The sequence below is a fragment of the Pygocentrus nattereri genome, chromosome 15 (assembly GCF_015220715.1).
Source record: "Pygocentrus nattereri isolate fPygNat1 chromosome 15, fPygNat1.pri, whole genome shotgun sequence".
In the NCBI taxonomy this organism is placed as follows: Eukaryota; Metazoa; Chordata; class Actinopteri; order Characiformes; family Serrasalmidae; genus Pygocentrus; species Pygocentrus nattereri.
The window spans coordinates 36,487,566-36,502,599 of NC_051225.1; the positions used below are offsets into that span (position 1 = coordinate 36,487,566).

Sequence of the window (15,034 nt, forward strand, 5' to 3'; positions counted from 1 at the left end):
TGTTTGGGTGATTAAAAACACGTTCTGTAGTGTGACAAACTCAAACTTATTTCTGCTTTGCAGATGTATCCTTGCTAAAAGCACTTTTTGCAGAAATCCAGAACCAAAAGTTTTCCCCAAACATAAATTGTTGTTAGAACATCACATCTGGCTCCAGAAGAATCCACCAGAAGTTGCATTCCATGACACATGACACGTGAACGCATATACACACATATACACATTGCTGCAAACAGTAGAATTGTGTGTGGTGGGTGGGTGTATATGTATAGAGGCATATGTATAGATATGTAAACATGTGTATGTATGTAGCAGCAAATAGTAGAATTATGTCTGGGTGTATATATGTATATGTATATGTGAATATGTATATGTATGTATATCTGTATAATTGTTTTTTTCCCCTCCCTTTTTTTAAATTTTTTTATTTATTTACTTACTTATTTATCTATTTATTTTTATTTAGTTGTCTGTTTATTTACTTATTTTATTTGTTTTTTCTCTTTTTTTATTTATTTATTTTTTTATTATTATTTTTTTCTATTTATTTATTTACTTACTTAATTATCATTATTATGATTTATTATTATTATTATTATTTTTTTTTTTTTTTTCTCTCTCCTCCCTTCTTCTCTTTCTTTCCTGTCCTCTTTTTTATTGCCTGTCAGGCCTGGCCAAACAATAGGCTTTAGTAACCTATAGAGCTTTTTCTTGTGAAAACAAATATGTTTGGTACATCAGTACATTCGGATTACCATTCCGATTGCAAAAATGGCCAGACATGACAGGTTTAATAAAAAAAAAAAAAAAAAAATAAAAAAAAAAGAAGTTGCATTTTAATTTATAAGAACTGCTACAAAAGTAAGATTATTATTATTATTACCCAAAAATAAAGTAAATTGTCCATTTTTAAGGCATAAAAACACCACTTACTTGTGGTACAATCACTTTAACATACAATCTCAAGTGGCTTATTATTTTATTTTAATAATAATATAATCACATCAGTAGTGGAACCCACCAAAAACCATACATCATCCCATAGACTCTGGACAATACTGACTACATTCACACAGACCTAGTTTGTCCACATTTGAAGTCTGTGCTGTTTGTAAGGTCTCTTTGCCAGATTAAACAAGAGGCCTTTGCTGGCCACTTTGGTACAAACAGAGCCAAGAAGAAAAACTGATGCCAAAATATTCCTTCTGTGTGAGTCACACTACTGAAGATCCTAATGAATCACTAAAAAACATAATTCTTTCATTTTCAAACATGTGGCTTAAAAGAGAAACAGGATTTGTGCAGATGTTTTGTATATGTATTTTAACTTGGATAAAAACTTTGATTGAAACAGAAGCTTTATACCATAAGAAAGTTCTTCGACTCATTAATGTCCGTATTTGAACTTTTAAATGTCTTTTGGTCCATATGTTGTCTGTGCATGCTTGAGCACAAATCTTAAGAATTGACATCCTCTGAATGTCTCAAAGTTCTGGGGGGTGGTCCTTGAAGATAAGTTTATTATGATGATATGTTGTTCATTAGAATAATACAAATGCTCAAATGCAAATTCAGTAAAAGCTCATTGTTTAGCTGCTTCAACCGCAAAACGGGGAGCATGGTATGTATAACAAACTAGAGCTGCAGAACTTATCTGCCTCAGGGTGGCACAATAGCAAACTGGTTCACCCAGTTGGTGCTTCATAGCCTAGCAACCGTAACTATGCCCAGGATTCCTCTGATAAACCAATGTCGTCGTCACAATCAGACTGCTACCATTTCGGTAGGCAACATCAAGTTCTTTAAGCAGTTTGTGATGAAGCAATCCCATTTCGAAGCATATTAACTCATTATTAAATGTATTGCTACTGATTTTATTTGATTTGTTGCTGTAGTCATAAATAATGAAAGCTGAAATCTGAGTGGCTCAGCAGTTTAGCCATTTGCTATTGCATAAGAAGCATCCCATCTTAAAGGGCATTGCAAGCTAAATAGTATGTAAAAATAGCGCATATCCCTTTGGAAGTGCACTCATTAGTGTAGTTGGTGAAGTACAGAAGTGTGTGGTTTGGGACAAGGCATTAGATCAGCCAGTGAGACGCATTCAACAGCTGCTCTGCTGTGCTGCACATTAGCTGCTCATTACATATCTTCAAGAGAGAGTCTGAGGTGTTTGTTGACTAAGGATGCTCTTATTGAGGCAAACTAAAACATTTATTCATGTAAATTAAAACTTTAATTGAATTAAATTGAATCATTCATTGAGGTAAGCTGATGTTGGCTTTGTATTCTCCAACTTTTGTACATTTCTTTATGTTTAAGGCACCTCAGTGTAACTGCTGCACCATTTAAGGGTAGAACAGAATACTGAAATGAGAAGGAGATGAATAAGCTAAAATCAGTCTTTTATATGTTTATGTGTTTACTATTTAGAGCTTTGGCCGTTTTGGTAGCCACTTTTATTAGTTTTTGTAAAACGGATTTGAGTTTTCTGAACTATGGAGATATGCAGGCCATACGGATCCAGTCCATCTATCTAGCTAAACTCCCCGTAGTGTGTTCTGGAGACAGCATCTAGTGTCCACATATCTTTTTGTGTTTTTCAGTGAGACGAGTTCTGTCAGCGCACAGTCAGAGTTACAGCTTCCCCACCAACTTGGCGACATAGTCTTCTTAATGATGCAATCGAATGCTATGAATATGCTGCATCATATTTGAAAGCTCACCCAGTTGCCTAAGAGTTTGGTAGAAAGAGTGAATTGTCACTCATTGTCAAACTGAAGACAGAAGAGGAGGATAGCATAAGATCTCAGTCAATATTGGAGGAGCACAAGACCAAACTAGAAAAATGCATTTCCAAAAACAAAAGGTTAGACCAAACATTTTGTCATGACTGAAGCTACAATCAGCGTCACTATGGTGAGTGACTTGATAGCCAGCCAACATGGGACTCCCCGAATATCAGGTGGTAATTCATGCACTGGGTGTAATAAGACATACTTCCTCAAGTCTGAAGTCTAATACTCAAACTCACCACTTTTACTCTGCCTGCCTCAATCAGTATGATATAGCTTCAGTTTTCAGTAAATGCTCTCATGCTTTCCTCCATACGTGTAATGCTATTAGCTTATTAGTCTTGGTTCTGCAAATGCATGTAGAGCAGGTCATTTATAATGCATGACCGAAGGAATTTTGACCATGGCGAGTACAGGCCATCTCATGGCGAAGACCCTGCATGGAGCAAATAATCCACAGAGATATAGAGGTTAAGATTAGGAATAAGGCCTAACATACATTAACATGGGACACACTGAAAAATGAACCAAGGTACACCATCTACATGGAGGTTCTTCGAGAGCTCTTTATAAAGGCAGTGGTTATATAGAAGAGACCTAAAAGAACCATTTAATGCTTAAATTGTTCTTTCCATGATTAATTGAGCTTTCTCCACAATGGATAATCTGCTGTATATGGTTCTCTGAAGAACCTTCTAATGGTTCAACGTAGCACCCAAAAAGAACCAAGAAGAAGAACCAATTGTTGGTGTTATATAGAACCATTTCCAAAAATGGTCTATTTAGAACCATCTATAATCATTTCTCCGACAGTATGAAGAACATTTCCAACCATTTCCAAAAAGGTTCTATATAAAACCATCTATAGTAATTTCTTCATCAGTCTGAAGATGATGCAAAGAAGCCTTTAAAAATGAAAAGGGTTCTTTAAGTGTTCATTGTCTGATATAGAACCATTTTCTTTGCTAAAGGACCCTTGAAGCATGACCTTTTTTAAGAATGTAGACCTGGATGATATGTAAAAATAATAAACTTAGCCCAATATGTTCTTGTTATGCACACAGTGTGCTGCACCTCAGACATACTTTCTATGCTATCTGTAGATTAATGCTACATGCTTCTTAAGCATTAGCAGATTTAATGAAGTTCTCTGATGAGAATAATTAAATAATGTAATTAGTAACAACTTTTAAAATTAATAATACATATTTCACCCCTTATTTCACCCCCCAAGTAGGGGGGTCAGTCGTGGGCTGGAGGTTAGGGAACTGACCCTGTGACCAGAAGGTCGCCGGTTCGATCTCCAGCGCCGACAGTCCATGAATGAGGTGTCCTTGAGCAAGACACCTAACCCCCAATTGCTCCCTGGGTGCTGCGCATAGGGCTGCGCATAGGGCTGCCCATCGCTCTGGGTAAGTGTGCTCGCTGCCCCTTAGTGTGTGTATTCACTAGTGTGTATGTGATGTTTCACTTCACTTCACTTCACGGATAGGAAGTGGAAAATTTCCCCATTTCAGGGTTTAAAAAATATAACTTAAATTAAAAGACCAAACAAGCCACACACAAAAAAAAAACTGACAACAGACAGGTAGTAAATAAGGCAAACAAATAAAGTGAAAAACAAGACAAGCCAAACAGGAAAGAAAAAAAAATGTATAACAGCAAAAATAATAAAACAATTTTGCCCACAAGAGTCATTGGCTTGGTGGCCCGAGTGTCTAGCACCTCCTCAGCATAATATGGAGGTTCTAATTATTAAGACTTTACATTAAAAACTTTACATTGTATGAAGGTTCTTTAAACTGTTCTTCACTGTAACGGTGGGGAGCAATGAGGTGGATGTATACGCTGAGATAAGTGACTTTTATTGAGGGCAATGAAGAGAGGCTTACAAACAATTCAAACATCAAAGAAACATCAAACAAAGACCAGCAAAGACCGGCTTAAATACAAGAGGGCTAATGGCGGAGTCACAAAACAAGGGGCCGGACTAGGAAACCAAAACAAAAAAAAACACGTGGACTAGACCAAAACAAAACACGAACACATGGACAGGACCGGCCAAACGTGACATTCACACTCAAAAACTTTTTGTTTTTTGAACCAAAAAGCACTGTTTTGTGGCACCTTTTTAAAAAGAGTGCAATTGCATTATATCTTCTTTAGTTTAGCGCTGCAGCTATGAGGCTAACATTGCTAAAAAACCCTAGAAGTCAATAGTCACCGAAATCCTTTCTGTAAAGAGGAACTTTTAAACTGGCATATAAACATTATGTGTTGATCATAAGGTTCTTTCAACTGTTCTGCACATTTGAAATCTTTTTTCCAACCACGGTTCTTTAAGGAACCAAAAGGGTTCCTCTGTGGCACTGTTTTTAAAAGAAAGCAAATAAAAGAAATCAATTGCATTATATCTCGAGGTAACCAGATATATGTATATATAATTAAATTATTAGAGCTATTTGTGTGTTTTTGTGATTGTATCTTGATGTTGAACTTATAGAAACATGTTCACATCAATGTTGCTTTAATTGCACTTCTTCTGCACAGGGATAGTTTTTTTTTCCCCATAAAGACGTAGTCATGAGGCAAACACTTTTTTCTCTTTTTTTCCATGGAGGAGAAAAGAAAAGTGCTTTTATCTCGACTCTGTAGCCTCAGTGCTTCCTGGGAACACTCAGGATAGAGGAGGACGTCAGAATGGGACTGCTAACTGAATTTTCTAATTGCTCTCTCTCTCTCTCTCTCTCTCTCTCTTTCTCCCTCTCTCTCTGTCTTGCACTCTCTCTCAGAGCGGCCCCCTCCATTAGCGGCCGTGTGGACGGGGAGAGATCCTCCCTCTGCGGCCATCATGCCTCTGAAAACCACCCAGACGCAGCAGCGGAGGAGAATGAGGAGGATGGAGAAGGCCAAAGCTGGACAGCGCTCCAAAAAGCTGGCCCTCCTGTCCCGTTCCCTCATCATCTGCAGCTCCAGGACCAGCGATGACCTCCCCAGCCCGGAGGAGAAGTATGGGTATGGCGACTGGAAGGAAGTGTACCAGGGAGCCCATCTGGGCCAGTCAGTTGTGATGGGGCATCCAGAGAAGGATCTAAGCAGGAGCATCAGTCTGCAGGCACCGAAGAACTCAGAGGAACCCAAGAAGACCATGAGGAGGTCCTTCTCCATCAGGGTAGGGCTGCTGTATAAGAGTTTTGTGTTGATAGTGCATCTTGATTTGTGATTTCTGCTGTCCTGCGTTTGTGTGGTTGAAGTTGTCAGGCATTTGTTGTGAAGTGACTTTCAACTGAAAGAAAAGCATGAACACTTTTTTTTTTATATGCTTAAAATGTGTAACTACATTGTAATAACTGTGATTTCATTTCTGAAGTTTTCTTCATATTTAATAAGAATAAGTCAGAAAGATATTACGAAACAGAGAACGATATCCTCAGTTTGGCAGAACTATTGGTACAACTTTATTGAAAAAAAAAAAAGAAATTAAAAAATGTTTAAACTACAATCTTATTATATATTATTCATCTTAAAGGAATTTTTCAGTTCAATTTTGCACAAATTTGCAAACTTTCCACATACCCCAGATGTAGTTGATGTTTAGTGTACAAAAATTTCCTTAGTGCTGGAGCTATGGTGCTAACACTGCTAACACTAGAAGTCAATAGTCACCCAAATCTTTTCTGTAAATACATCCTCAAAACGTCTCTCAACCTGCTCAAACTGCTTCATTATGGTCACTAAGACTTTAGCACAAACGATGACTTACTGTGAGCTATAAAAATAAAAGAGGGACATTGGGCTGTATTCTAACACTACAGCAAAACCCAACTGCCCTTTATGTTTCCGCACATCAAGTGAACATATAGACACTACGTATCATGTTTGCAGTTTCTGTCGTTTGTTTTTATGATTAAATATTAATTGAACTAAAAATGCTGTGAATTGTATATATAATCTAGAGTCCATATACCGTCATAGTATACATGAATGCGAAAGGGATTTTGTGGGAAAGTCCGTATTTGGCTTAATACTTGTTGGCCCTGCATTCAGCTACACAATGAAGATTTGATAATTTTCATAGTTCACAATAAGACATACTGTGTCCTAAAGCACATTTACCAATCTGCATGACGTTAATGAAAATCTGGATGTGGTGCGAGTGGAGAGAAGTTTTTGCACGGAAAAGATTTGGGTGACTATTGATTTCTACTGTTTTTTTTAGCATTGTTCATCATAGCTCCGGCGCTAAAATAAAGAACCAAAATTTGGACATTTGGACATTTATCTTGTCTGGGGTAAGTGGAACATCAAGTGCCTTTGATTTCTCAATCATCGTTACTTAAAGGCTAATTATCCAGTAACTATTATGAATTGTGCAGTATGAAAATACTATGTTAGGAATTAATAGCATAAGTGAGGATGACACCTCTGGGCCCACTTACAGCTCCATAGAGCTTATAGGATCCAAGCACTTCTACTGTCCATGATATGATCTTTGAGATGAACATTCACAGCTGTTTTTGCCATTGATCAGCCAGAATTAAACATTACACAAATGCTGTCATTACAAAAGCATGAAACATCTTTAATATGTACTAATTAAATGTGCACCTCATTAAGATCTGAAAATGATATTAACAAATCTGTTTATTCTCATCGTGTGTAGATGCCTCAACATTTTCAAACTATGCTTGCTCTCATCATTTGAGCATGCTTTGCAAGAAACTACATACTGGCTGTCTTTTTGTATAACCATATTTAACAGCTGCTTTCTGCTCGCTGAATCACAATCACATGGCCGGCGTGTTTGGGGGCTCTGTGGCCGTGCTCTGCCCATTAGACCTGCACAAAAGAGTGCTTGTTGTGGTCTGTAGGGAGCTGGGAACTTGTGCAGGTCTCATAAGACATTTGTAGTGATGTCATGGAGGCCAGAGGCAAGTGAAGTCCCTAAGGCCCATCGTCTGGCTGCCTGATAGGCCGACAAAGCACTCAGCTGACCTTTGCATAACATTTAAAGAAGGCTAAAACAACACAGAGGCTGTAAAAACGTAGCTATGATATGCACGCCTGCCGTTTAATATCTCTTTGAGTTGGAATTGGGATACTTTACTCACAGTGTGTAAATGAGGACTACACGGCAAACAATAATGCATTGAATTATTGTTTCCACATTAATAAATAGAGTGAGAATTAAAGTACTTTTAAAATGTGCTCTTACTCATTTCATTTCAACAAGTAGTTATAGGTCCATTAATATTTAGACGTTGATAAAGTTATAATTATTTTAGCTGTCTGCCAAAGCATCTTCTTCTTCTTCTTTCGGCTGCTCCCTTTAGGGGTTGCCACAGCGGATCATCTGCCTCCATCTTGCCCTATCCACTGCCTCCTCTACTTTCACACCAACCATCTCCATGTCCACCTTCACTACATCCATAAACCTTCTCTGAGGTCTACCTCTTCTCCTTCTACCCGGCAGCTCCATCTCCAACATTCTTTACCCAATATATCCACTATTCCTCCTCAACACATTGTCTGCCAAAGCATACTGGAGTTAAATAATAGAACCACCCCCCCCCCCCACCCTTATCCCCATTTTTTGGGGGGTTCAAAAACAATTGTACAATGTGTCATTTTTTAATCCTTGGTTGCAAATCCTTTGCAGTCAAGGACTACATGAAGTCTGGAGACGTCACCAAAATCTGGGTTTCTTCCCTGGTGATGGTCTGCCAGACCTTTACCGCAACTTCGGTTCCGGCTTGTTCTTGGGTGTTTACCTTCAGTTTTACTTTTAGTCAATGAAATCCAGTGAGCTCTGAAGCATTTGGCTGAATCTGAGAGGATGATATAGCCCTACAATTCAGAGTTCATGCATTTGTGAGCAGTCACATCATCAGTAAATATAAGGGGAACCACTTCTATTGCCAGCCATTCATGCCCAGGCAATAACACTTCCTCCACCATGCTTTACAGATAGGGCGGTGTGCTGTGGATCATGAGTAGCTCCTTACCTTCTTCACATTCTTGTTGGTGCAGAACTGGTGTTTTGTTTTTTTTTGTTTTTTTTTTTTTATGCTTTTGGCTAACTCTAATTTGGTCTTTCTGTTTTTGAGGATGGATGGAATGGATTACATCTTGAATCATAAACCTTTTATATTCATTCTGCTCAAGTCTTTTCTTGATTGTTGACTTTGGCACAGATATGCCAACCTCCTGGAGGGTGTTCTTGATCTGGCCACCACAGTTGTTTTCTGTGGTTTTCTGGGCATTTTGGTGATTCTGAGTTCACCAATGTGTTCTTTTCTTCCAGAATGTAACAAATAGCTGATCTGACCACACCTTCATTAAGCTTTCAGGCTATTGATGGCTTGCTTCACTGGTAGTGACAGCTTTTTTGGACTTTATATTTGAAGTCAGCTCTGGACCTTTTGTCTACTTACTTGTAAATGATACATTGAGGGAATAATAGACACTCGGACATGGAATGGCTGAGCAATTGTCTAATTAATATTGAGTTTCTATGAATAGGTGGCTATGTATGAAATGGTTGTAATTCCTACAACGTTCACCCAAACTTGATGTAAATACTCTCAAATTATTCAACTTTAATATGCAGTGGCAGACAGCTAAAACTTTGTTATGTCCAAATATTAGTGATCTTGACTATATTTTCCAAATTCACCCTACAGTTAACTGTTTTTTGAATACTGGATACTGTATACATCACAAAATTCAAACATATATTGTTTTAATCAGATATAATCAACTCACAGTGAAAGCTAGGCAGGCTAAAGTGCAGCCTCCACATGGTGGGCTTAGTTTTAATGCAGTGTTGCACCTAAGCCTCCCAAAGGAAGCAATCATCTTCTCATATTAATTCCAAATGGTTTATGCACAGTTTCATCAAAAGCTCAAACATGATGTGAATAAAACATATTTCTCTTTTATCAAGCTGATGTTTGCTCTTTTTGCTAAAAAAAATAAAACGGCCAAATTTTGATCACATTAATCTTTATTTTCATGCATCATTCTTTTGATTTGGGTTGAAATCTGTACTTGTTCAAACAACAACAAACATAATTGAACACATTGTGTTTTACAATAGTTTACCAGACATTTTCAGAACTGTTAGCACCTTAGGCTGATACATTTAACCTTGCCTATGGAGTGAGCTGTAACATGTACACTTTAGCTGCTTTTAGCTTTTTTCTCTATACCTTTCAGGAGCACGTGGAAAAACACTGAGCATGTTACACCAGCTTTATCCAGCAGGGATAAAGCAGGTGATTTTTCCCTTTACCTTTATTGGGCGAAGGGAAAAAACATAGCATTAGCATGCTAATTGTTAGCCAGATAGCTTACCCATATTTTTTGGACCTGGTCCACCAAAAGTGATAAAGGCCTGTTTGTAATGTGGAGTGAGGAGGCAGATGCACGTGCTTGGATTTGAAGGGCAAATCCAAAATCAGGGTCATAACGGTCCAAAGTCAGATGGCCAAAACTAAACGGATAGATCGGGGGCAGACATGACAGACAAACCAGAACAAGCATAGCAGAACAGAACAAACAGACCGTCCAACACAGCAGATAACAGTTCAGACAAACAAAGACCAGCACTAGACTAATGAAAACACAGGGTTTAAATACAAGAGGGCTAACGAGGGTTCACAAGACACAGGTGGAAACTCAGGTGAGAATAATCAGGGGAGGATTCACCAAAACAAGGGGCCGGACTAGGAAACCAAAACAAATGCACATGGAAGATCAAAACACAACACAAACACATGGACAGGACTGGGAGCGGCCAATCGTAACATGCTAGTTGTTAGCCAGTGTTTTGTTTTTCATATGCTACTCATCTGGCCTTACCAATGGAAAAAAAATGTGAGGGTAAAGTAGGATTCAGGAACACACTTTAATTTTTTTTCCGTCTTACTCTTCCGGGTTTCCGTACTGCTCTCCCCTACATGTACATGTTTAAATCAAGTGAATCAAATAAATGTATTACATTGTTTTTTTCAGTGCGCTTTATAAATATAGAGCGGTTTAAACCCTACTGGAATTTAGACCACAGAGAAAGTCAAACATATGAGTTTTTAACGAGTCCTAAATAAAAGCCCCAGTGTTTCCTAAAGCAGTTATCTTAAATTTAAAAGGCTAGCGTATACGCATTCCTCTCTTGCTGCACTGTGAAAAGTTCATTATCCTGTGGCCCCTTAAATGTTCCATAATTAATGCTCAACCTTGCAGTTCATGTTCCCATAAAGTAAGTCTATTGTAGTTGTATTTTACAGGTGTCAAAGTTTTGGGACCTGGGTGAGAAAGAGTGGTCTCTGTGTGGGGGAGTATAGTAGCTGCCTTGTCTTAGTTTTCTGATGGTTTTTATTGGGGCAGGAAAGCAGTTTCTGGAGAATGTGTGTGGCTACTGGAGAGGAGGGTGGGCCGCTGGGGCCTCAAGTGGGCGATAATGACCTCCAGCCTGGTGACAATATCCTTTCTGTTGGCCATGTGCGAAACGGAGGGCAATTATACAGGTAATAAAAAACCCAACATAACTTGATCATCAGAATAGTATTAGCTTTTATTATGTGTGTGCGGTGGGGTTTAATGTTCTGTGTAAATATGCACATACAGGCCAACAGGCACACATATATACACACACTCACACATAAATACAAGTGCACTAATGGACATTATGTGCTCTTTTCTCTCTCTCTAGGGACAATTATATCCACTATGGCGAAAGGCTGGCCCCATTTAATGGGCAGGTTATAAATGGCCTCACAAAAAATGAGTCTGAGTTGGAGAGACAGTCGGCTATGAAAACCGTCCCCAGAACAGTCAGCGCTGAAGTAAGCTGGATTCAAATTTTCATATACATATTCATTCGTATAAAAAAGTACAGTTTCACGCAAAAGTCAAGCACTAACATTATTGTCGAATGACACATTTTAATTAAGTACATTAAACAGTGTACATAACCAATATGTCCAGTGTATAGTATCCAGTCCTTCTAATTTGTGGATTCAGCTGCTTTAAGGCAAACACGCTGCTGACACATGGTGTTAAAATGATATAAACTCTAAGAAAAGTGTTGGGCCTCATTCATCAATCATTCTTAATAAGAAATTTCTTCTTAAAACTTGTTTAGGCAGTTTTCACGAATATTCCAACCAGTGTTTTCTTATTTAGGATTTATTCTTATGTAAGAACAGAGTCTACACACACTCAAGTGCACAAAGGTGCGTCATGAATCTAACGTAAACTTTTTCTTTGGACTTTTACGAAGAACACATTAGGGAAAAAATAGGTAGATATTGGTGAATGTAGGGTTACGGTTAGTAAAACAGGCCAGGGGTCGGTGCTTTAATGTTAAGAGGAGCCATTTTGTCCTTTCAACAAAAACCAAACCACTTTGGGAGCCACACCATTTTATGTCCAACCGTCCTGGCTGTAAATATGTTTCAGTATGTGCTAATGGGCTTGTATAGGCTTAAAACATGATATAAATGAAATCAGCTCAGCTCTTAGATAAACACATACAAACCTAAGGTTAAGAACTTGTAACCAACTTGTAAAGTCCCTATTGGAGCTGGATTAGTTTTACCTGGTGAGGTGCTGTAATTTGAGTGACTACTGATGAGCTGCGTGATTTTAATCCAGCATGAATCTGCAATGTGCATCATTTCTACAACTAATAATTCCAGAACAAATGATCTTCTATAATTTGCTGAACTCTGAGCTCACACAGTAATAGCAATCCTGTTCGAATAGACATCACAATAATGTAATAACAAAACTAAGTCATAGAAAACAGCACCACCATTTCTTTTGTGACCTGAAAACAAGTCTAATGGCTAAAATGGTGTTTAATTTGACCCAATTCATGACTTCAAGTTTATGACAGGACTTCTGAAACCCACATTTTTATGATGGCCAAATTACAAGGAGAAGGAAAATGAAATATCTTGACAGCACTAGGCACTAAGCAGTGTGTTTCCTTTCTCATTGGGCAGCATTTGGTCAATTTAACTCACTATATTTGCCTAATGCTAGTCTACATGCCATTTAGCTGAACAACATGTTGTTATCTTTGGGAAGTGTGGCACCTGTCGCATAATGATGATGATTCGATCCATGATCCATGAGAGAACAATATGAGTTGCAAGTGTGTGGGAGAGGAGGAGAGAGTGGGTGGAACCTGGAAGAGTCCAAGTAAGTATCCCTAGGGGTGGTGGGGAGCATAACAATCATGCAAAAAATGAATTACCGGACTTGCACTGGTACAACTAATCCAGCTCCAATAGGGCTTTAAACTGAACTTTGGAGGTGTCACTCCACTGAATACTTTTGGGATGAGTTGGAGTGATGAAGCTTTACTGAACACCTTCAGGAGAAGAAGTGACTATTCAATTTCACTATACTCATTAATGTTGCGTAATTTGAAATTTGATTACTCTTATCATATCAAATATCAAACTATATTAGTAATCAAGTAATTTACCAATTAGCTTGACAATTTTAAAAACTTAAGGGAAAAATTACAAACCATACAGAGCTTGGTTTAACTGAGATATCATGATGGCCCTAAGTAATGCCTTTAATTTTGGGATAAATGCTGGATGAGCAGGTGTCTGGATACTTTTGGACATGCAACATTTGGCGTGAAGCGCCTGTAGTGCTGATCTGTGACCAGTTTTGCTTTGCTTCTGACTGTTCAGATTGGTTTTAGCTTTTATCCATGCAAAATATCAGCCTATATCAGCTCAGCTTCAACCAAAAGCATTTCAAATAGTTTCAGACAAACACCAGAAAGTGCAGATGCCTCCCACAAACTCTGCTACTGAAGGGGGCCTTGCATTGCTAAGCTAATGCGCAAATAGTTTTCACAAACAAAGCACTGTTGTCAGACCATGAAAAAAATAGCCGGCCTCAAACAACATGCTGTCCTACTCTTTCAAAATGAATCAAAAGCGTTCTGTAAAATAAGTGGACAAACATCAGCATTTACTATGCCTGAATAAGCACAGTGTGAATGAAGGAAGCCAGCTAACCAAAAAAATTGAGGTCATAAGCAGACAACACAGACCGTAATGAAACTAGAGAGTTGTAGCTGAAGCTCATAGAACTTGAGTGGAAGTTGAAGCTTAAACTTTTGACAAAAAGGCCAATCTTATCTTATGGAGACTTTTTTTTAACTTATTTAATCCAACTAGGTCCCCCATGGCATATATACAATATATGGCTAAAAGTATGTGGACTCTTGACCATCGGACTCATATGACCATATAAGCACCTAACTGAAAAAGTGCAAATGAACTCTAGGGGGCAGTCGTGGGCGGGAGGTTAGGGATCTGGTCCTGTGACCGGAAGGTTGCCGGTTCGATCCCCAGAGCCGACAGTCCATGACTGAGGTGTCCTTGAGCAAGACACCTAACCCCCAACTGCTCCCCAGGCACCGTGGATAGGGCTGCCCACCGCTCCGGGCAAGTGTGCTCACTGCCCCCTAGTGTGTGTGTTCACTAGTGTGTATGTGGTGTTTCACTTCACGGATGGGTTAAATGCGGAGGTGGAATTACCCCAGTTGTGGGATCAAAAAAGTATCACTTAATAGCTTAATAACTTAATAGAGATTGAGGAAAATGCTGTTTAGGTTCTTAAAATAAAACAGTATCTCCAGAACTACGCTGCAAAATGACTGGCCTTTCACTCTTGTAGTTCATTGAAACAAGTGGACAAATTGTACTGTGCAGACTGTTAACTTTGAATCCATATCACATTTGTGAGTAGATTAGAAAATGTTTTATTATGGATTGGATTTGATGAAAATTTTGTGTACAGTTAAAAAACAGTAAATACACAAAAACAAATGATCACCTTTATTTCACAGACATTTCCATGTAATTTAATGGTAATTGTTGTTGTTGTGATGGCAAAATACTGTATCAGAAGAATTAGTTGAATTACTGATTGTGCTGAGTTGCAGTAAAAGGCAGATTGTCTCAGAAATTAAATGACTGTAATTTTCACTGTAATTGTCACTGGGAAAACATACTTTTACTGTTAATTCAGGGGTTTTCTCTGACACCCCTGCTATGTTTTGATATTTTTACAGATTTTCTTTAATATGATGTAATGAAGTATTATTCTTATTATACACATAAATACTTATGTAATGTAAATTGACTGTTTAGCAAAGAAAAAAAAAAGAAGAGAAAAGAAAAGAAAAAATCTCCAGACTTATA

At 38.2% G+C, this 15,034-nt stretch overlaps 1 protein-coding gene across 2 annotated transcripts in view; it reads left to right on the forward strand.

The window, feature by feature from the left end:
• The window catches only part of il16 (interleukin 16), a 59,134-nt gene that overhangs the window by 13,016 nt on the left and 31,084 nt on the right, over positions 1-15,034 (forward strand). The window contains exons 2-4 of one of the 2 annotated variants that reach the window (XM_017699579.2): positions 5,588-5,967; positions 11,184-11,323; positions 11,509-11,641. In XM_017699579.2, the coding sequence (XP_017555068.1) occupies positions 5,588-5,967; positions 11,184-11,323; positions 11,509-11,641 (653 nt within the window). Of the gene's footprint in view, positions 1-5,587; positions 5,968-11,183; positions 11,324-11,508; positions 11,642-12,968; positions 13,005-15,034 lie in introns of those variants that run through there. The other variant, XM_017699580.1, reaches the window with a different exon arrangement.